The following is a 23,886-nucleotide window of genomic DNA, read 5'->3' as shown; positions in this document are numbered from 1 at the left end:
TAGAGAACTATATCCCGTGGAAATGAACACAACCATTCCACTCTTAGAAAGGAGGTTTCACTGACTAGCGCCATCTGGTGACCACTGGTTACACGATAATATAGCTCACTATACGCTTTATAATAATGTTAGAAATGCAATACATGACAACAAAATTTAAAAGGTCATATATTGCATAACAAGTGTTGCTGCTGATTTATGAGGAGTTCCATGAAATGGAAAATATTTTCCACTTTGCTTTTCCCCTCACATAAAAGATTAAAATGTCAGCTAGCATGTTTACCTTGTTTGATGTGAGTATAAATTATGATTACGATTTGGAAACATCTCTCATATTGCATCTTCCAAGCTCTTCCAAGAACAAGTTTGTTTAACAATACACATTCAAAAGTGCATAGTGGGAAATGTCTTTGGTTTACACATATTTTCATTATTTTCCGGATAATGTATTTGTTAGTTTTGAACTAATAATATTTGTCTACTCTATTCAATAAAAAGTTGTTCAGTTATAATACAATTTCATTCAGTAAACGTATGACCGCTAGCATGCTTATGAATCGTTTCTTTGTTTTGTGTATTTTCGTAAAAAATGGGAAAATGTTGGCTGTCTGTATGCAGTATGTCTGTTCTTCACAGTAATGAACAAAAGAATGAGGCAGAGAATAGGAGATTAACGAGGACTGTGTTAATAAAAAATTAAAAACATTGGTTTTGTAAAATTCTTCATGCATATCCTCAACTGGAACAGTTCAAGCGAATTTTGGGAGAATCGCAAGTCAATGACACAGTAAGTAAACAACAACATACAACAGTTTCTATATTTATTATCAACCAGAGAAATTCCCTTAATATAGGTTGCGTCAGGAGTGAATTAGTAGTTATGACTCGCTGGGCCATGTCGTCTTAATAGTCAAATTAGCTCCAGAATAATTAACAATCCTTGAACAATTACAAGGTTTATTTGATCTTCGAACTCGTCGCACATAGCGCTGGTCGCTCGAAATCCGGTTAGATTTTAACACATTACAATACAGACTCTCTGAGATTTGCTATGGTTATTTTGAATACATGTACAGTATTACAGTACATCAATGACAGATAATATAATTATTAAAAAAAACAGTTGAGACATGTAGTCGCTGGTGCTGGCCTGAAAGACATCAATATCGAATTGCCTGCAAGATGAAAGAAATTTGATTGAAGCATGACTGTCATTCTCAAAACAATACAAAAGTCTTAAATTGATATTCGAACACCAGAAGTCGGGTAATGTCAAACCCTTATAAAATACCTCACCTTTGTATTAATCACTGTTGTATGGGTACTTCATTACATTGTTTACTAAATGATTTTCTTTACAGCTCTCTGTTGGAAGGTTTCGAGTGAAAAATATGTGTATATTTGTCTACATTATTTACAAGTCGTCACTATACATCTTTTGACTGATCACAAGGTGATATATTTATGTGATCTCGTAGTTCATCAGCTTAAGGTGAACGTTCAGTTTCATCCCTTGTGAGAAAGAGTACATCACGTTTAATAGTTAAATGTGACAGCGTTGGCTGCTCTGTGCTGCATTATTTGTAGCGGCCTCTATTCACATTATGTTTTGGTTGATACGATATCTGATTTTACTCAAGTTCCTGTATTTACACCATCAGAGAATTCCATACTGCATAAATGCTGCTGACATCTCTCAGTGACATGATGTAAGTTACATACATACATTTATAGGAACGTTAGGCACAATTAAACGGGAAATTGCAATTCAATTCTTGTTAATGGTGTGTGGTCCTATTTTCGTGTGTTACTTTATCAAAAATAACATTTTACATCGCACATTTTTTATTCTAATGTCCCATTGCATTTGACACTAATGATAACTAATTAATATTTACTTATATGATTTTGATAATATATTTCTCAGATCAGAGTGGACGAGATAATTTTGCAAATATTTGTAACTAATTTTGGCTTGTTCAGTGACCTCGTCCTCTGTGCCAGAAAAACTGGTCAGTTTAAAAGTGTTGAAAATAGGCAATAAAACCATTCGATTTGACTAAATATATTGAACATGATTTGTTCCGCTATTTTTCCCAGGAATTTGATGTGCTCGGAGTGAATGCATTCGAGATAACAATACCACAGGGCAAACAATTAGGCATGTCTATTTTTGTATCAATGAAGTTAGAGTTGTGACAGGCGATAGAGGCAATACACATACGTAACAAGGCGCTTGTCTATTACTAACAAGGCTGAAGAAGTAACAATATCAATGAGAGTGTGTACAATAACAATAAAGAACACAAGTGGGCGCTACCCAATGTAAATCCAAGCAACTCAATAACATCAAAAGAGTAATGTCCTTGCAATTATTGTATCTGAATTTCTGGCAGACCTGGCAGTTAGGTACTGTGTTCTCAAAGGCTTTACTCAATCCTGGCCAGGATAAGATTTCTCTTGCAGAGCTCTTTTCAAGTCATTGAGACAGATGTCTCCTCCGGTTAAACAAAACGTAAAAAGGAACGTTGCTTACCGACGTACGTGATTGTTCTTATCCTGGGAGTCTTCAGGATGCGTCATGTAGGTTTGAGTCAGTTGCGAAACTTTTGCAAGTGGTAGTTCCGGCATTTACCTGGACAAATTCAACGCCACCCCACGCTGACTGCTGTACAGAAATCACGGAGGTTTTTTAATGTTGGCCGTTTTGATAACGCTCGAACTTTAGTTCTTGTACTCTAGTTAACTGTGTGACATAATTGAAATAACAAATATTATAAAAAGATTTAAATATAACATATTGTAAAACGATTTAAAGATATAAAATGTTATAAAAAGGTTTAAAAATAAAAATGTTATAAAAAGATTTAAATGTATTTTGGTGTAAAATTTCAATGTAATAGCGCCCTCCCATGTGTGTTTGAATCCATAATGCTTGAGTAAAAAAGGCATGGGTTTTCTGTCACCTATGTAGTTTCCATTATGTTGCTTCTTGTTTTCTTTGTGCATTTAATATTTTCCCCAGGCGTCAATTCTTTGGTTTCAAGTCGTTTTTTGTGGCCCATGTAATTCGATAGGGCCGACCGAGTTTCATATATGTAACTGCGCATATCATTACGACAAAGAAAATTCGCTCTAAGTTGCGTGATGCAAAAGAGACCGGCCGCGTCAGAAAGACTCGTTCGCCATTTGGACCAGACTTGAATATACTTGACATTTGTTAAGTAGACGTCCTTTATTTTCCTATAATTAAAGCATACTCTTGTAGTGTACATTCATTTATATATTTGACCAGTGTAAATTCAGTATCTTAGTGCTAAAAAATATAACCATATTAGTTAATCCATCATGTGTTATATATTTCCTTCTGTGATCAAAACAGTATATCGTCCACAATGACATCCTATCTAGTTTATAATCCCTGATCTACTCCCCTAATAGCACAAATTGCCTGCATGACAAAATTAGTCAATTGTTGTTATTAATTATTCCACGTCACCTAATGAGGCATTTTTTTGTTGTTGATAATTTTTTATCAATTATTCATAAAGTCACAATTGTGCAGTCCGTCGATTTTTGTCAGTTAGAAATATACACTGAAATAAAACAATTATATGCACCAACAACTAAAATAAAACATTTTGCGTTGATAAGTTCTGTAAACACGATAACCATGTTCGTGTTCGTGTATGCAGTTCCCGACAATGGTTTGATGCATTTTAACATTCATAATATTGCCCAGTGTGTAGTATCCGCACAACATAAACAAAATGTTCCATATAATAAGTAAGCGCCTTGGGGGTGGAGTATGTTTAATCTTGTTCCGTTTTCTATACGGCACAAATATTTCCCCCTCATTTGCGTTTTTATAATCCATGATTCCAGCCCTCAATTTATAATGCTGGTATCTGTGAGTCTATATAAATATGCTGTAACTGTTAGTTCCATTATCTTCTTGTCGCAGAGTGGTGGATGCACGATACCTTGAGTATCTCTGAATGAGTGAGTCATATTCATTCACCATTGGGTTTCATTGCTTTACTTTCTATAATGTTTCTGTTGCGTATCTTGTAATAATGTCAACGAGTTTATTTGATTGCCACATTCATCTTCATTATATACGGTTTACTTTAATGTTTGTGTTGTTTTTTGTAATATTTCAAATGGCTGTTTCGAGTATTCAAATTCCTCAATACTGGCAAATTGTCGTGTATGTTGGTTTGACGTCTGTCGGCCTCTCTAGTTTGTAATATATTGTACGTAATACAGTTATTGTAGCTAACATGAACCAAAATTCAAAGTATTCGTGCACGTGTGTACGGACTATGAATGGCTATTTATCATCGAGTCATACTATGTGATGCGAAACCAACATTTCGTTCTCAAGTTCATCATAGCTGTTTCATGTTTATTGTCGTGTTGCTGAATGGTAATATTGATGTGTTCACAATATTAATCATGTTTTGTTGGAATTCATTCGAATGTTTCCGTTATTCATAACATTGGTACCCTTTGTCATGTTTGTTGGTCTGTTAAACCTGACTGTACGTGAACACATCCAGCAAAGCCTGAGCAATGGAATGCACACCATTCACAGTCTGTGACCAATTACTTTAGTGCTAAAATATTTTTAAAACGAGTATTGCTGTTCAACACATACGTGTACATCTAACATTCCTACATCTGCATTACTACATGCAATAGCGAATTGCTTCTTTACATTTGGGGTCTTAGCTGGTATAACCTTAATATATTGTCAGTTTCATAAATAAAAGTACACACATAATAATGCAGTGTTACGGAAGTGAACTATTTCTTGTCATGACTTATCATGTGAAATGTCTTATCCTGTTCAAACCATACAAAATGTATGTCCAAACTGCCCGCATCGGTCACTAGCATCCAACATGTATTCAGACCAAAATACCACTCAAAATAGATCCCTTTTTATTTATTACGCTGTCCATTTCTTTATTATACTGGCATATGTGCCACGTTGTCTATTACCTTATTGTCCCTGTTTATTTATCATGTTGCCACAATGCCCATCATCTTATTGTCGATGTCTGTTTATCGCGCCGATTATCCCTGCTTGTTAATCACGCTGATTATTACTTTATTATCTCTGTCTATTTATCAATCTTCCATCGGTTTACTAAACTGGTCTATTTATGACGTAATGTAATGAATACTCATGCCTGTAGTATGTCTAGCTCCTTCATTGTAAAAGACAAGGTATCAGAACGTTTTTCAACATCAGTTGAGAAACAGACTTTTCTTAAATAAATAAAATGCTTAATAATATTTAAATAATGTTAACAGTAAACTTCAATTATATCTTATTCTAATTCCAGAAGAACTAATCGATTTGTACATCGGTGACTATCCGAAAAAGTGAATTTGATTAGAAAAAACGAGTTCATATTTTTTAATTTAAAAAAAACGTTAAAAATATGAATATGTAGTACTCATGAATATTTGGAAGCAAACATCTATCTCGACACCTTGTTCATAACACTGAATTTAGTTGATTTTTTGTCTCATTGCCGAAAAATGCTGAAGAGGTAGGCAAGTAAGATATTCTCCGCCACCGAGCATTAAATATGTCACATCATTATCACCACAACATGATATTGATCAAATAAAACGGTTTGTAATTATTCATCGCAATATCTGTCGGTTTGACATCTGTCGGTTAGTTTGCCATATATTATAGGTTATACAATTATCGTAGCGAACAACAATCCAACGTATTCGTGCACGTGTGTACAGTCTTATCAATGTCTCGTCAAATAATACTAACTGATGTACTAACATTTCTTTCCCCAGTCGTGCAAAATAATTGTATAATTGAACCTTATATAACTATGGTAAAAGTATAGCTCCTTTTTTGTCTTGTTGCTGGGGAGTGCAGAATTGTGCTTTTAGTTATTCATAATATCTAAATGTATTGGTAACCTGTGTCATGTTTGTTGGTCTGTTGCAGCTGACTGCAAGTGTGTGCACATCCATTTGTTCAGTAATGCTTAACACATGACTCACATTTGGTGTCAGTATTACTGTCCATCACATACATCTAACATCTGCATTACTAAATTCAATAGCTAAATTGCAAACCTTAGCTGGTATAACATGGATATATATATATATAACGCTGCCCATAATTGTATTATTCTCATCAATTTATCACTGTCGAATTATCACGATGTCCATTACTTTATTATACCAGTCTATTTATCATATGGTCGATTGCTTTATTTATATCAGTATATTTATCACTCACAATATACCAGTACGCCATTTCAAATGCAGCTGTTGTTTTTTCACAAATTCAATCACAAAACTTAAGATAACCTATTCTGGCATGAATATTTAATGAAACAATTTAACAGTCTGTAATGAGAAGTTCCTATTTGTAATTACTATAATATTCAACAGTTAGCATATGTTGATCATACACCCGTCTGGTTTATATTCCCTAATCCACACTGATAATCGAGCAATATGCTTAGGCAATCGAAATAGTTTTCCATTATTCCACGTTGAGTTCTATTGATATCCGTGAAATAATTGTTAATTTGTTATTCATAAAGTAACAAATGTATTTGTGAAGAACCTTGTTATTCATCAGATGCAGTCCTTAACATATTTTGAGTTAGAAAGCATTATGTTTCATGTTATTCACACAGAAATAAATAACAATTTGTATTGACATGTTCTGTGACACTACATAACCATGAAAATAGCGATCTGTCTTAAACTACATCAAATGTGTTTCTGTATCTGCAAATACGTTTCATGTCAATATATAACCATGATGCTGATGTGTGTTTTTTTTATATATTTCAAAATATATATGAAATGTATTTCAGATTCCTGCAACATGAAGTTACCTGGCTTACTGGTGGTCTACACACTCATTATTTATGTAAGAACGTTTTAACATGGCCCACTCTTATTATTATTATATTATATTATTTTTCATGAAACTACTATTCGTCGTTTATTTAGTTCCTAATATAACTCTGATTCAAATAGGGCATTATGGTATTTATGATGCCATTACTTATTCGATGGCGTCTTCCTAGCAAAATAGTGTCACCAACCAATATCATTAAATTAAAGGCTAGCCAAATATGTTCATCCACTAGTTGTCTTGTGAATAGGATTTCCACAAGAAATTACTTAGTATTATTTTATTTATTTTTATAAAACCTTAATTGGATTCACAGACAGGATTTCGGTGATCTATTTTTGACAAAATTGTCGCCACATGGTATATGCCCATGCAGTGTAACTAATTCAAACACTACTTCAATTTTTCAGTTGATCATGTTCCTTAGTGTGTGTGTTTTTTTTTCTATATAACAGCAAACCTATTTTCTGCAAACTGTAACTGCTGACACTGGTGAGTTAAATTCTCCACTTAAAACAATGTGAAACGAACAATATTCTTAAGTAAATAATTAATAACGAAACAATTTGTATAAATCCACTAATTGTAATTTGACCGTGTAATTCTCTTTGATTTTGTATTCATGATCCGTTAAGCTTTCCCGCTAAATAACATGCCTCGTAGGATTCATTCCTAGTGAATTATACACACAGGGTGTAACAATGGATATTGGACTGAATGGTTAGATAGAGATGACCCTAGCGGTACCGGCGATTGGGAAACTACATCACCTGCCATAGGTTATTTTGGAGATAAAATGTGTTCTGATCCTACCGATATACAAGTACAGACCCTGGATGGAATTCCAGCATCCAGCACTGGTGAAATATTCTCCCGGTATTCGGTTTCTGAAGGATTTGCATGTGAAAAGAAAGATCAACCTGATAATACCTGTCTGGATTATAAAGTCAGATACTGCTGTCCAGGTAAGACAACACTTGCGAGATGAGTTAAGAGGTAAAGAGAAAACAGCGACATTCACAAATAATAGTCAAATTCATTGTCATAATAAAGTCTCCAAATGGTGTATGCGACTTAGTGAGAGTGCGGCTTCATTATCATCTGATGATTGTAACAAAATGTCTTCAAACCTAAGTAAACTGCGATAAAGGCAATCATATATGCTGAGAAGCGTTTTCTTCGCTTCCATAGGTTCATATAGACTAAACCGTACATCCAGTAAGATATGTTTTAGGAAATATGTTTAAGGGATTTTCAGGTTAAAATTACAGTTTTACTAGCAATGTCCTAAATAGGTCAACCAGCTCAATTACTAGCCCTGAAAAAGTGCAAGCTGCAGATGGAATATGTACCTACGTAGATCATCCCTGGTGATTTATAATTACCCACACAGAATGTAATGGTGGTGTTTGGACTGAATGGCTTGATGGAGACAACCCTAGCGATACTGGCGATTGGGAAAATACATCATCTATCATAGGTTCTTTTGGAAATAAAATGTGTTCCGACCCTTCTGCTATACAAGTAAGGACCATAGATGGCATTCCAGCATTGACTACTGGTGAGAAATTCTCACAATATTCACCTACTGCAGGGTTCGTTTGTAAAGCAAGTGATCAGCCAAATGGCGCCTGTCGGGACTATGAAGTCAGATACTGCTGCCAAGGTAACGGAATAACTCATAATTGCAAATATATAAGACATAATATAGCTTTATTCTGTCTCCATTTGTCTCCAATTGTCTCAAAAAGAAAGCTTAATATTTCATTCCCATAACTATCATGGAAATCGTGTATAATTAACAGTCCCCCCTTTTTTATATAAGTTCACGTTAACCAAACAATGCATTTAGTGGTATGTGTTTTTAAAATATTGGGGTTTGAATTACAGTTTAAGTGACAATGTTCTACTCACGCAAAGCACCCCGTATTTATTAGCGTGGCCAGTTGATCAAGCACATGTTCGTGCACTCTCCCATGAAAAGTGAACTTCTGTTCAGTTGAATTTAATTGATCTTTAATCAAAAATATGGTAGGATTACCTCCAAATATAACTATTGACATTCACTATTTAATGAAATAAATTAGCTATAGTTTATTACAACCAGCAAGTAAAATCAATGATTTGCGGGATTAATAATCACAAGCATCGCTTCACCAAAATACGTTTTAATAGTAACCGGTACGGACATTGCGAATCTACTACTATAGTTTGTAATTAACCACTGTATAAATCAAGATGACCAGTTACAGATTAGTTACAAGTTAATCTGAGTGCATCAACAGATTGTAACTACAAGCACATTTTAAAACATTAAATGCTAGGTATATTATTACACATTTCTTGTGTAATTAAGAAATGCACATAGCGTTCTTCATACTTAATAAAATAATTAATAACATTAAGATGCACGCTAGCACTAAATTAAAAACGTAATAGGGGCAAAACAATTACATGTATGATAAACAGGTTCAGTCAATACGATACATTAGATTTCAAATAAGCTTCTCAATCATATAGAATCATTTTCCAATGTCACAATGTTCAGTCAATATGGTACTTTAGATTTCAAAAAAGCTTCTCAATTCTATAGAATCATTTTCCAATGTCACAACGACATTGCAAAGGAAACACAATATCCTCTTACAAACAGTTTCGCACCAGTACGTCGTAATAACAAATAAATAGCAAATAGAATAAATAATAATGAAACCTAATTGTATTGAATTGTACAACCAAATACGTGTGCTGTGAACATGAATTTCCTCTTTGTTCGGGCTGTGTATGCATTTGTTCCCATAGACTGTTATTCGAGATATTCTGATTTAGAAATTAATATCCTTAAGTTTGCACGCTAAATAAAAAGTGCCCTATGAGATTCATGCCTGCTGTTTTATAGTTTTACACACAGGGTGTAACAATGGGCATTGGACAGAATGGTTTGATTGGGATGATCCTGGCGGTTCTGGCGATTGGGAAATTATATCAAAAACTATAGAGAATTATGGAGATAAAATGTGCTCTGATCCTTCCGCTATACAAGTAGAGACAGTAAATGGAATTCCAGCACCCAGCACTGGTGAAATATTCTCCCGGTATTCGGTTACTGAAGGATTTCTATGTGAAATAAAAAATCAACCTGATAATACCTGTCTTGACTATAAAGTCAGATACTGCTGTCCAGGTAAGATAACACGACATTATTGCGAAGCTAGTTAAGAGGTAACATGTACATAGCAACATGCACGACGATAGTTACATTCGTAGTTAAAATAAATTATACAAATATTTTAAACGATTTGGTCTGGATATACATGTAGCTTCATTTCCATATAATGTAACAAAAGGTCTTCATTTTTTTTTAAATAAACAAGTCAAATGTTTATGTTTAGAAAAGTGTTTTTTAGGTGTATGTAAACAAAACGTATATTCAGCGGTATTTGTTTTACAATATAGGGTATTCGGGTTTAAAATATATTTCAAACATATGGCATGATTATATGTTTTTAATGAAACATGATAGAAAATAACCGGCTTTTATAATTGTATTCACCTCTCCTCAGTGCGTCGCGATCTTGAATTGACCCTTGACAATTAATTTTTCATTAAAAGATGTCATCTTGGGATTGAATGTACATAATTCTAATTTAAATTCAGACTGAATCCTTTGTTTAAATTACCTTTTACTGCTGATGAAAAAATATATTATTAATTGTAGATACAAGAATGTAGAGCCTTTTTGTTGTAGATTTATGTAATTATTTAGCACACCAAACGAAAATAGATATGTATAAAATAAGGATATACAATGTACAATCAAACTCTTTCAGATTATATTGGAGTTTATTAGATCAGCTATTGTGAAAATATATTTGTCTTCTTTCATGTTTTTTGTTTTCCGTGTTTTTTTTCCATTATTTGTATTTTATTATTTTGTGAAATAACAATGAATAAATAAATAATAATAAAACAAGTTCATGGGCAATCAATTAAGTGAAGCAACAGTCAACACGCCTTTACGTGGAAACTCTATGGCTTATTTACCTTACTACATGTAACATATTGGTTTAATGGCTGCTGAGTTCAAAAAAAGTACACAAAATGAATCAAAAAAGCATGCGATATAGATATGCATATATAACACCTTTCCCGATTTATTGACATTGGCTGTTTATCCCATCGATTTACCTCTTGCGCTAACTGATTACATACGTTCAAAACGTACTAATTAGATGTTAAAGAACATTTATACCAAACACCTTACATGGCACACACAAAATGAATCAAAAAGCATGCGATATAAATATGCATATATAACACCTTTCCTGATCTATTGACATTGGTTGTTTATCCCATTGATTTAGCTCTTGCGCTAACTGATTACATACGTTCAAAACGTACTAATTAGATGTTAAAGAACATTTATACCAAACACCTTACATGGCACACACAAAATTAATCAAAAAGCATGCGATATAAATATGCATATATAGCACCTTTCTTGATCTATTGACATTGGCTGTTTATCCCATCGATTTAGCTCTTGTGCTAACTGATTACATACGTTCAAAACGTACTAATTAGATGTTAAAGAACATTTATACCAAACACCTTACGTGACACAAACAAAATGAATCAAAAAGCATCCGATATAGATATGCATATATAACACCTTTCCTGATCTATTGACATGCAAAACATGTTTTTTATTGTTATTTATTATGCTTATACAGAATGTACAAATGGTAAATGGACTGAATGGTTTGATAGAGATGGCCCTGATGGAAGCGGCGACTGGGAAACCCCGGTATATCACCGAAATAAATGTTCTGCTCCTTCCGCGATAGAGGTACAGACCGTGGATGGTATTCCAGCATTGACTACTGGTGAAATTTTCGCTAATTACTCCCCATGTGACGGATTTGTTTGTAAAAATAGAGAGCAATCGGATAAAACCTGTCTTGATTATAAAATAAGATACTGCTGCCCAGGTAATAGAACACATCATAATTGAAAGACCCACACTAAATAACAATGGCCACACGATTCACGATATTAGTGACACAGACTGGTGCTGGATTATCCATCCCATATATTCGCCAAATGATCGTATGTTACCTGTAATCAGGTATTCCATCGATAATCAATAAAATATGTATGGGCCATTAGTACTGAATGTTCTTATACTTATTTTTTATAAATTAAATGTTGTCAGTCGAATTCAATTAAATGTGTTGTCAGGCCCTTTCACTATTAAAGTTTTAAAAAAACTATCTTGAATAGTTAAATGTTAGAAGCGAACCTTTTAGGACGACATAAGCACTAATTACTTTTTGTTTTTTTTTGTACAGATAAGAGCTAAGATTGATATCAAAGCTGCTACTGGAAACTTGAAATAAAGCTATCTAGTCAATGAAACATAAATGCATGAAATAAACGATATTCCTAGTAATATTGCACTTTCAATAATCAATCGTTTCGTTGATATTTGATAAAATGTATTAAATTAAGTAACGAGCACATATATTATTGCAGTGTTATTTGTTGGAATCTTTGTTACTTATTCGTCATGCAGACATATACCAGATTCATAAATGTACAAATTTATCATTCCATCAGTAAGAAGTGAAAATCAACAAATATACACACTTTTTGCAAGGGGCATTAGGTTTTCCAGTAGAGAGAGGAGGAAGGGAGAGAGAAAGGGGAGAAAGGGAGGGAGAGGGGAGGGGAGAGAAAGAACGAAACATAGAGAGATAGGGAGAGAGAGATTTTGGATTCTGGAGCTATTCATAACTGTCTGACTGACAAAAGTGTCATTAGACTATTCTTCATAGTATATTTCATACCACTAAGTATGCCTATAGGGGCGATATCTAGGACAAGTGTCACAACCTATTTGAGTTGTCAGTTCGTGACAAGATATTCATAGGTTTTCCTTTCTATGTACGTTTGTGCAGAGACACGGTAATGGTGTCAAAATTTGGGACAAATTGCAATAATATCCAGTTAGGCCTACAAATGATCTAACATTTTGTATTGTTAAGGGACGTGGATTTTGCATTTTGCAGTGCGAGAACTGTCGGAAATATCCAATACAGTATACCACCCAAGTAATTACTATCAACCAATTTTGCAAAGTGCCTCCGGGTTAGTCATGGATATAGCATCAAAGATTGTGATCCTACTAAGCTTCAAGAAATCCATACAAAATCAAATATTTCTGAGAATCGGTAAGTTCAAGACTCGAATGCACATCCAGAATGGGTTATTTCTATTGCAAGGTCTTCTAAACAGATGGGTGTGCCAATTAGCATAGATGTCACTGGGTACGTTATCCGTAGAAGGTCTTAACTCATACTTCTCCTGCAGATTGCCATAGTACAGTTTATCAGTACTATCTTTTCCTATATGATAATTCATTCTGCCCGATTCATTCCTTAACATGGTACATGAGTCCTTGGTATTGTATTCACAGTTTATCGTGGGCCATAGGAAGACACAACAGTAACATCTAACCCATGGTAAGGGGTCATGGCTTTGTATGTTTTTTTCAAAATAGGTCTGGTACCGATCACTTGACTTGCTCTGTTCTATCTGATATAATTTTATGATTGGTTATGTCTTATATCCATTCTCTCATAAGATGGTCATAGTTGTCCTAACAGCTCAAAACGGGAGTATGTCAAGCTGGCTGATCGGGCTTCTCCTCATGAAAAAAAAAATAAAGGTGATATGTGCAGGTGCATGATAAACCACTGTAAGTATGTACTACCATACACTGGTAAGAAATCCATGGCGACTCATTGGAATCAATAATGTGGAACTGCGTACAGAGAACTAATTCGACTCTTGGTTCTTAGCGCCAATGGTTGTATATACCAGCCCCTTAGACTGATCATTGGAACCATTTTGAGAGCATTTCAAAAATCTGTTATCTTACCCTCCGCCACCTGTCCCTCATTGGCATCCTAGATCCATGGCCAAGACTACAGAACAGTACTACAGAATTGTTGCCATTGTGAACGCACGTTAGGGAATCTCCCAACCCAATGTCCTCAAGGCAAACCACCCCTTTTTGTCACACAAACTTTATAACCGGGAATTGCCCCACTGAAACATTCTTAGAGGTGGTCAGTATTTGGTCCTAACCTTATCAGCAGCCGGGTATTTGTGATTGAACACTTGTAACTGTGTTACCAAAAATGTTTATCTGAAGGTTTTGATTTACTGACACTCATGTCGTGAGGAGTTGAACCTTATAGTGTGTATCACCATTCCGCATATGTGAAGTGTGAACGTCCATCATCCCCAACATTTTGCCTACCACAATAACAACAAAGATGGAGCTGGTCATGCATAAGCACAATTCCAGTGTAGTAATGAATCCGAGCCTCTAACTCGGCTTTAGGGATTTGCTTCAATGTACCGTCATTTAGTACACAAGTATAATGTCTACCAGTGAACTGTGAAGGTCATACCATATCCTTTTAATAACCATCTATTAGCATTTCCTGTTCATTATGCTTGCCATCAGCAGTGAGCAGTTCAAGTTTAGCCAACTGTTTGTAGAGATCATATTACATCGCCTCTAAACACCTAGCAGGTTGAGATAGTGAATTTGTGTTCACTGTGTTATAATGATGCACATCGACATGGCTGCTTTCCGAAAATCAAGGGATTAAACCCCCTTTCCCCAAACGCGATAGTAAATGTTAATAACTTGCCCACATTTGAGACAATTTTTCCTCTTATGCCCAACATGTGCACAACTGTGACATCTCACTGGGATTGTCACTGGCATAGGCAAGACATAGTTTGGCCTAGCTATGGTTCCCACAAATACAGTTCATGTACAAAACGTATAGTATTATATATTTGTATTAACCTCATCACCATCAGAGATATATTATGCAGTAATCATCTACAGTGCCAAGCGAGGCTAAATATAATAATCATATTAATGCTAAACAGATCATAACGATGTATACAGTACTGTTGATTATACTTAAACAGAATACAGTTCAAATAGAGTAAAGATGTATCGCAGCACTTTGAGAGTGATAGTGGCTGAGCACGGGATAGGAATTAGACGACAGTCAAACGTAGCTGATTCCGGTGCCTGATATTACAGGTTCAAGTCAGTTCTGGTAGATACTGTAGATGCAACGTCCGTCAAATATCGCTGGTTCCAATAGGCTAAAGTTTGGTGGTACGGTTATAAGCCTCACTGTATGTAGTGCATAGGTCCAATAGGGGGAACTATTCAATAAAAGTATACAATGATGCGATAGTATACACTAATGGCTACATACAATTCTCAGTATTTCGTACAATTTCGTCATAGTTACGTTATTATACTGTCTAAGCATAAACAAATGTGTGCTTCATTGTAAATATTATAATACATACATAAATTAACAATATAAATAATGCAGAAAATACAAGAATGTTGTACTCACAATGGTCAATGTTACTATATACAGACGAGCCCCTGGAGCACAGCTTGTCTGTAAAGTGATCATCCTGTAAAACGCTGGCTCCCAACAACACCGGGTTCACAACGCTACACGGTTTCCGCCAGAATGGAATTAATTTTCCTACAATAACCTGACCCAGCTTAAACCTAGACTTGCGTATCTCAGGCGCCCCGTGGTAAACGTGTTGTCTCGTCTTCCTTCAGTTTGCTCACGAACGGCTAAATGCCAGTAATGCTACTGTGGTATCCTGAGTCATAGTGACTTGTCCTCCGACTACACCACGCAAACACAACAAAAAAGTTTTTAATATTAAAATTAAATACAACATTTACCTGGTCCTGCATTCACTACATGCACCTGAACACTAATCTAATTTCAAGACGAATTCTCGCGTGGCAGGGATGTACCCCTTGTCTGTTTTTACTTAATTCTGGCAGTATTTGAGATTTCTGTGTGGCATTAGTCGTTTTATTAAACTTGGGTTTGGCTGCAGATTCCAGGACTACGCATAATACTGTTCACAAAACAAATCGTGACATTTTAATCATCTGTGTCAAATAGTGTTCAAGTTGAACCATAAATAGCTTAGCAGCATCGAATTTAGTGGGGCGCACCTGGCAAAATTTGACATATCTTTCGTCCACCAAACTGAATGCTTTAAGCCTAACTGGCACGCGTGTCTCATACACAACACATCGTAAATTACCAGTGCCTTCCCTGTTAAAACAATATATGCCATATCCCAGATTTCTCAATTCCCCTTCATTTTTTGTACAAAACGAAAAAGTGGCTCAAACGTTGTTGCACAGTGACTACAATTTAGAAATCGCAAACTGCTCCGTCAGATGTTCATACAGATCTACTACATTGGCTTCATGATGGAAGCGCTGGTTGTCTCCTTTCAAAAGCAGTAATATTGAACAGAGGTGGGGAAGATCTATTTGAAAATTTATGAAACTCCAGTCAACTGGACCTTAGTATGAATATGACTGCGTCGGTCGATACTCCCAATTAATTGACTTCGTGCATACTTTGAGGTACCCTCGTAATAACTTGTTTATTATACATCTTTTCCATCCAAGGATACATCATTGGAATGCCAAAATCCAAAAAGTTTAGAACAGAACCGGTAAAACCCTGATAGAAGTCATGTTTGTTATTATTATTATTACAGGACGCTTACGCGCGTAATTATTCCATATTTGGAATTTCATTTCCTTATATGGTAGGATGAAAATATCCCGTAAAATACCTCACAATTACGGCACGCTGTAACTTATGGCGTTACGATGACAGAATCATAATAAAGTCATTCGATCAGAACACTGAATTTCAAATTTTTCAATTCCGCCGTGTCATACAACACGATACAGAAAGCATCAATCAGTTTTCCACTATTATTAATAATTGTGGCATTTCCGACCAGACAGTAAATATATAAAACATCGGATTGTCAAAAGCGGCAAAAAAAGGGTTTGCAAGCACTTCAGAGATACCAAACTCTTGACAAAATTATTTTCTTAGCGAGATCACTCGAGATTTCAGAACGCGCAGCGCATGTGATTGAACATACACAACACAGTACAAGCTATTGGCAAACTAAAGGTTCGCCACAACGTTCATTAAGCTGTTTCTCTTGTGATGGACATGGAGGTATCTGTCCTGCAAAAGGTAAGCAGTGGGATTACTGTCATGAGAGCTGACATTTTGTGTTTTGCTGTCGTAAATTGAAAAGCAAAAACAAAACAGAATGACATATTATAAACCTAAGGCTTCCAACATTAACGATGTACATGATCATGATATTCTAGATAATAGCAGTGATAAAGATGATTTATCGTTAAATATTCATGGCGATAAACTCCCATTTGATTTAATGTAACTTGTAACGTTATTAACACTAGTGATTATCACCTGATTAGCAACACATAAGTACTTGAACCAACTAGTAAAGATGTGTTCACATAATGAAAATGTCAAAAGGCTGAGTATCAACAGCTTTTTTAGAGTCGATTAAGATACCAAAGGTTATAAAGCCTCTGTCCAACTTGTCAGCGATGATAAAAATAAGATCTACCAGGGCTAGTTTTGTGCTGTATTTTTCCGAAATCGAGTTTTATTTTTGCTGAATAATGACACAATTGAGATGGGCATATAATTATTGACAAGCCAAGCAGATTCTTTGTTATATATAAGAGTGATTTTTTGCGAAAAAGGGATTTGGGTCAAAGACAAATTTATATGACGTGTTCAAGTGCACGTGGACGGGAAATTAAATGTGCACCATCGATAACAAGACTTGATGACCCATGGCTTTATTAGGGCCAAAAGCTCGAATTTCACTAATTACACCGTTCACTGATTGACCGAAAAAGGAATGAGTTTGGATGATTTTCATTTTAAAAAATCACTAAAATAAATTAACAATGACATGTTAGAGGCAAGGTAAACCCAGTTTTTGTGCAGAAGTTATTAAACCTTTCTGCAATTTTATATTTATTCGATAAATATTCGTCGCAATTATCTCCTTTTAGTTAGAATACTTTTCCTCCAGTCTGCTTGGTTTTAAACAAATTAACCAATACAAAAGTGATACATTTTTCTTTGTTGATAAAACGTTCACCCCACACAATTCAACATCTGTATATAAATCTAACTAACAACCTAGACTTTTACAGAATCGGTAAAAGAAATTATACGTAATAACGCAAACGATTTCACGACAATTAATAAACTTCATGTAGATCCTAATGTTAAATAAATTTATCACAAGTCACAAGCGTTTTCTATACCATCTGCGCATGAAAGTAGAAGCCGGGTTAAAATAACTAGAAAAATTTTACAAACTGGAAACGGTCCTGCACTTTGTATACGAATACGTGTCGAATATAGAATTCGTAATTAGGAAATGCAGAGAGACATGACCCCTCTGTACACGAAACAGACATCCTCCAGTCTTCCATGTAGTGATAGGATCCCACATAACCATGAGCATTTTTATTTTTCATGTGCTCTCCAGGCTAAGAATATATATCAATCTTGAGTTTATAGGCTTCTAAAATTCTTTTTGTAATTAATAATACAAACTAGACACATAATAATTCAACCAAACTCAATCATGGTATTGACGCTGCTTATTTAATTTAATAATGAAGTGATAATGATGAATGATGGTGAATTTTGTGAACAAAAATGAAACAGAATTAGTTTTGTTTGTGTTTTAGTCACCATAGGTGTTATTACTCTGATTGACTACTTGGTTCCCATATGTCCCGGAAATATGTCATGTGATTCATTCAACAAGCCGGACAAATGTTGCAATACCGATGGTGGCATTACACTGTGTTAGTTCGTCTTTCAAATCCATTTAACACAAATACAAGACATACGGGACCCTCATTCCTCTTTGAAAATAACAAGAATTTTTTCTCCCTATTAAAAATCTTAAACTCCCCTGCAAAAAAAAGTGTTTATACTTGTTGGTAGTACAATTTGTAATTCTTATATATTGAATGATATATTTGTGCAATTGTGAAATTGGTATCAGTGGCGGTGGCACAGGGGACAGAGAAGGCGTCCCCTCGAAAAAATGTTGGGGGTCGCCCCTCAAAAATCAAGCTGAAACGCCTTTGTGTCAGCAATTTTTTTTTCCCTCAAAATGCAGAAAATAGCGTTTCAGAGGGTCTAGATTTCAAAATGTTTAAGGGGGAGCATTCCCCGGGTCCCGTAATGAGGCCGCGCATTCGGCGCGAGGTTGGTGAGCATATCTCGCCCTTCCATGTAAAATTCCCTGCTGCCACCTCTGGATATGGATAACAAAGTCGCGCCTCGCATACACTTATTAAATGGAATTTTTGTTAACCACACTTTACTGCATGGTATCACGACCAATAACACGGTACCACAATGATATTTCTGCTCGTTACTTAATTTTATACATTTATCAGTACATATAATGTAACCAATGAGATTGAAAGTTCATTATTACTAAGAATATCATTTAATTCATGAATTTATGTTTCATTGACTAGATAGCTTTCTTTCCAGTAGCAGCTTTGGTTTCAAGCTTAGCTCTAATCTGTGAAGATAAACAGAAAGTAGTTATTGAATCTATCGCCCTGAAAGGTTCACTTCTAACATTTAATTATTCAAGAAAATTCCAGAAGTTTCTAACATCTTCAATACTTTAATAGTGAAAGAGCCACACCCTTTAATAAGATGTATCGACTGACAACACATTTAATTAAAAAATAAATATAAAAATAATGAGTACTAATGGCTCCGTACATATTTTATTGATTATCGATGAAATACACTGACTACAGGTTACAGGTGACCATTTGGCGAATATATGGGATGGATAATCCAGCACCAATCCTTGTCACTAATATCGTGAATTGTGTGGCCATTGTTATTTAGTGTATTAAAAATAAAGCCACGAGTATTTCAATACAATAGTCCGTTCAAATTGAATCTATGTAAACCAACAATCATTGCGTCAAGAGTTGCTGTGGATTTCCTTCTAATGCATGACCATAATGTAACCAATGTAATTTACGAAAGCTGTTAAGCCCTGAACAATAATCGACGTGTATTTCAGTAATTATTTGTTTTATTACCTGGGCAGTAGTATCTTATTTTATAATCAAGGCAGGCTTTATCTGGTTGGTCGTCATTTTTACAAACAAATCCTTCGCAGGGAGAGTAATTAGAGAATATTTCACCAGTAGTCAATGCTGGAATACCATCCACAGTCTGAACCTCTATTGCAGTAGGATCAAAACAGATTTTATGTTGGACATATGCCAGTGTTTCCCAATCGCCGCTACCACCAGGGCCATCTCTATCAAACCAGTCAGTCCATTTACCATTTTTATGCTCTGTATGTACATAATACATAACATGTTTTTGTACTCACGAATGTATCAAAGTATCATATTATATCAACTTATCCAGCATATTAAACATTTAACCGTGTAGGCCCTGTTATTTATTAGTTTATCTAGAGTATTAAGTATCAAGAAGATCATGTGCATTGTTTAATTGCACAAGTATTGTGTAAGAATCTACCCAGCATTCAAGGTCATTCAAAGTGCTTGGTAGAAACGTTATTTTAACATCTAATTTAGAATTTATCATTATATCTTATACAGTGAGATTGTGCACACGTTAGTGGTCACTTCGCAGAGCGCACACCGTATATTATCAGCACTCATTTTAGTAAGGCTACCTAAAACATATGAACATTCTGCTTACAACTATTATTTAATCCGTGTGGAACGTGTGCGTTTTGTCTATTCTATTCACGTTTTGAACTTATGGTATCAGTTAGCCCAAGAGCTACATATGATAAACATCCAATGTCAATATAGTAGAAATATAGCAGTTTTTTGTACTAATGTAATGACGTATATAATCCATCGAGTTTTCAACGTTTCTTGTAAAAGCGTGTCGGTTGGTATTCTTTCTCTTCATTGCTCATAAACACCAACAGAATATTTGCACAGCACTAAACACAAAAGATAGTTTATCGGCTTAAAGTAGAAGTTAGGTCGTGTCATAATATAAATTGGCATATGAAACTTCTAGCACATGTTTGAGTAAAGTCCTATAAACATTTAACATGTTTGATTAATATATATTTTGTTTACATGGGCCTATAGAAAGAAAAAAACTTCCAAACATAAACGATTGCCTTGTTTATTTATAAAAAAATATTCCTTGCCTTGCTTTGAAGACATTGTGTTACATTAAATGGAAATGAAGCTATAACCTGACCAAGTCGTTTAAAACATTTGTATACTTTATGTTGACAACGAATTTAACTTTAATTATTTGTGCATGTTGCTATGTGCATTTTATCTCTTAACTCACTTCGCAATAATGTCGTGTTATCTTACCTGGACAGCAGTATCTGACTTTATAGTCAAGACAGGTATTATCAGGTTGATCATCCATTTTACATACAAATCCTTCAGTAACCGAATACCGGGAGAATACTTCACCAGTATCTAAGACTGGATTACCATCATGAGTCTGTGCTTGTATAGCGGTAGGGTCAGAACACATTTTATCTCCAAATTCATTTATAATTTCTCTTGTAGTTTCCCAGTCGCCAGTACCGCGAGGGTTATCTCTATTAAACCATTCAGTCCAATGACCATTGTTACACACTGTGTGTATAATTATAATTCCCCAGCGATGAATCTCTCAAGGTACTTGTTATTTAGCAAACTGAACGGGTATTTATTTCTAAACCCGAATATCGCAAAGAAGAGAACAATTGCAAACAAAGTCAGAGAGGAAATTTCATGTTCACAGCACAATTAGTGGTTTCATACAATTTGCTTCATTATTATTATTTACTAAGAAATATATTTGTTACACTTTGTTTTTCATTACGATTTGTTATGTCATTTGGACTTGTTGTTATGATAGAGAAGCTTATATGCGAAGAATTGGTGCAATGTGTCACGGTAAGATGTTTTCTATTTTTGTAATGCAAAGCATTAGTGGGGAATTCAACTTACCAGTATCAGCAGTTACAGCTGACAGAAAGTGAGTTTGCTGGTGTGTTGAAATAAAACAATAAGCAACGTAATTAACTGAGTGGACTACAATTCTGTCAAAATAAGATCACTGACATGATACGTGTTAATTTTCGATTTAAATAAATAATTCGATACTAATTAACTCTAAGTATAAATCCCATTCACAATTAGTGGAGTAACACACCCGATCAATGTTTATCTTTATGTTGATGATATTGAATGGTAACAAGCACTATGGGTTTGGAAGAAACTATTGCATAAGATATATTTCTTCATACAATTGCGCTATTTGTTATATATCCGGATAACTACGAATAAAAGTTCATGGGAAATTTGAAAATATCAATAAATTTGACTTGTTAAAACGTTTTGGAATCTTACACAAATTATGGTCATGTAGACCACCAGTGAGCCAGCTAACTTCATGTTACAGAAATCTGAAATAGAAAAATTATATTATTTAAAATACCAACTATAAACATTAAATATATATATATATATATATATATATATATATATATATATATATATATATATATATCAGTAATTTTAATGAAAAAAAAGTACATTTATCTTAGTAATAGTGACACCTGTTGTTTAGTGTGATGAACCCCCACGGTTGGGTACAGGAGCATAGAAGTTTTTAATTAAAATTGTTTTCCATAAGAAAAATGAAACCATCATACATGGCCTTATAAACAGCCTTTTACTTCATAGTGGGGTGGGTGGAGTAAAGCTGTGATTATTTTTATTACTTTCTGACCATCTAGTTTGCCATTTACCATGTCCATATAAACTAAAGCTCCAGCCAATATCAGATTTGACTACTTGTTTCAAGCTATGGCACTTGGAAATGAGTGTTGTGACATGTGGCAAATGTCCAACTGTCTTGGTTAATAAGATTGGCTATATTTCAACTAGAAACAGGTAAACCAGTATACCTGTATGTACGAAGCCAGTGATCGTTATTCAAGCCAAAGAAACTGCATCTATTTATATAAATACACATGGACAGAGAATATTTTCTTGGAGCACTAAATGTGACAATTGCCCTACTGTCTGTGATAAATATACCACACCAGCTACATAGTGCCCGACGAGGAGTTGGGTAGGTAGTGAAGAAAAACATTGACTGAAGCCTGGCAGAGGACTGAATTGTTGTCAACAGCAACAAACATACTGGGAAAGTCAAAGACAGTGAAAAAACAAACAAACAAAAAACACACAGGCATATAAATACTAACTTTCTAGGATCTTTATTGACTCCAAGTAATCCAGAGTAGAACGAGATGAATCAACGCTATACTCCGCCATCTTTATTTTAATATTAGATGCAACCATTATTCTGTAGGGGACAACGGGTCATAACTTGAGGGGAGTTAACACCCATGATTTTTAAAATGCCTTGATCAATAAGAGTCTAAGTTACAGGGAACATTATTTTCATTTTTCAGTGGACCAATAAATGCATTTGACAGGAAAATAGAAAAACTCTACCACAACAGCAATTAGAACAGCTTGCTGCATTATAAGTATCACTTCCCTGTCAAATTAGTGGTTCATGCTTATTTGAATCTGAACATAACAGGCCAATTCTATCACACCTTGCTAGGCTTGAACTTCCATCCAATCAGAGCATTCCAAATGAACATGATTCTCCACAAAACTAGAGGGCGCTCTGACCAAAAAATTGCCATGATCTAAATAAAAAGAACTGAATGTCCACAGTTATGTCTGTAGGTGTACCTTACCTGCATGCAAAATAAAGTCCAAGATTGGTCGGTTATGTACGTACTTATCCAGAGTGAATTCATAACCATTTTAACACGTAGCCAGGGTAATGAAATTAAACGGTACCCACCGAAAAATACACAGGGTCAGAACCCTGACCAACACATTGAAATAAAGTCCAAGATTGGTCGGTTATGTACGTACTTAT

At 34.8% G+C, this 23,886-nt stretch overlaps 1 protein-coding gene across 1 annotated transcript; it reads left to right on the top strand.

The window, feature by feature from the left end:
- The first annotated feature begins 6,883 nt into the window (after positions 1 to 6,883).
- Positions 6,884 to 12,353, top strand: LOC144364050 (mucin-5AC-like). The gene is made up of 7 exons (XM_078014355.2): positions 6,884 to 6,928; positions 7,372 to 7,408; positions 7,609 to 7,881; positions 8,310 to 8,582; positions 9,828 to 10,100; positions 11,650 to 11,907; positions 12,268 to 12,353. The coding sequence occupies exons 1-7, from the start codon at positions 6,884 to 6,886 to the stop codon at positions 12,276 to 12,278; spliced, it is 1,170 nt and encodes a 389-aa protein (XP_077870481.1). The 3' UTR covers positions 12,279 to 12,353.
- The last annotated feature ends 11,533 nt before the right edge of the window (positions 12,354 to 23,886 follow it).

Source organism: Saccoglossus kowalevskii, chromosome 21 (genome assembly GCF_978046115.1).
Source record: "Saccoglossus kowalevskii chromosome 21, keSacKowa6.1, whole genome shotgun sequence".
Lineage (NCBI taxonomy): Eukaryota > Metazoa > Hemichordata > Enteropneusta > Harrimaniidae > Saccoglossus > Saccoglossus kowalevskii.
This window is presented reverse-complemented; position numbering and strand designations above follow the sequence as displayed.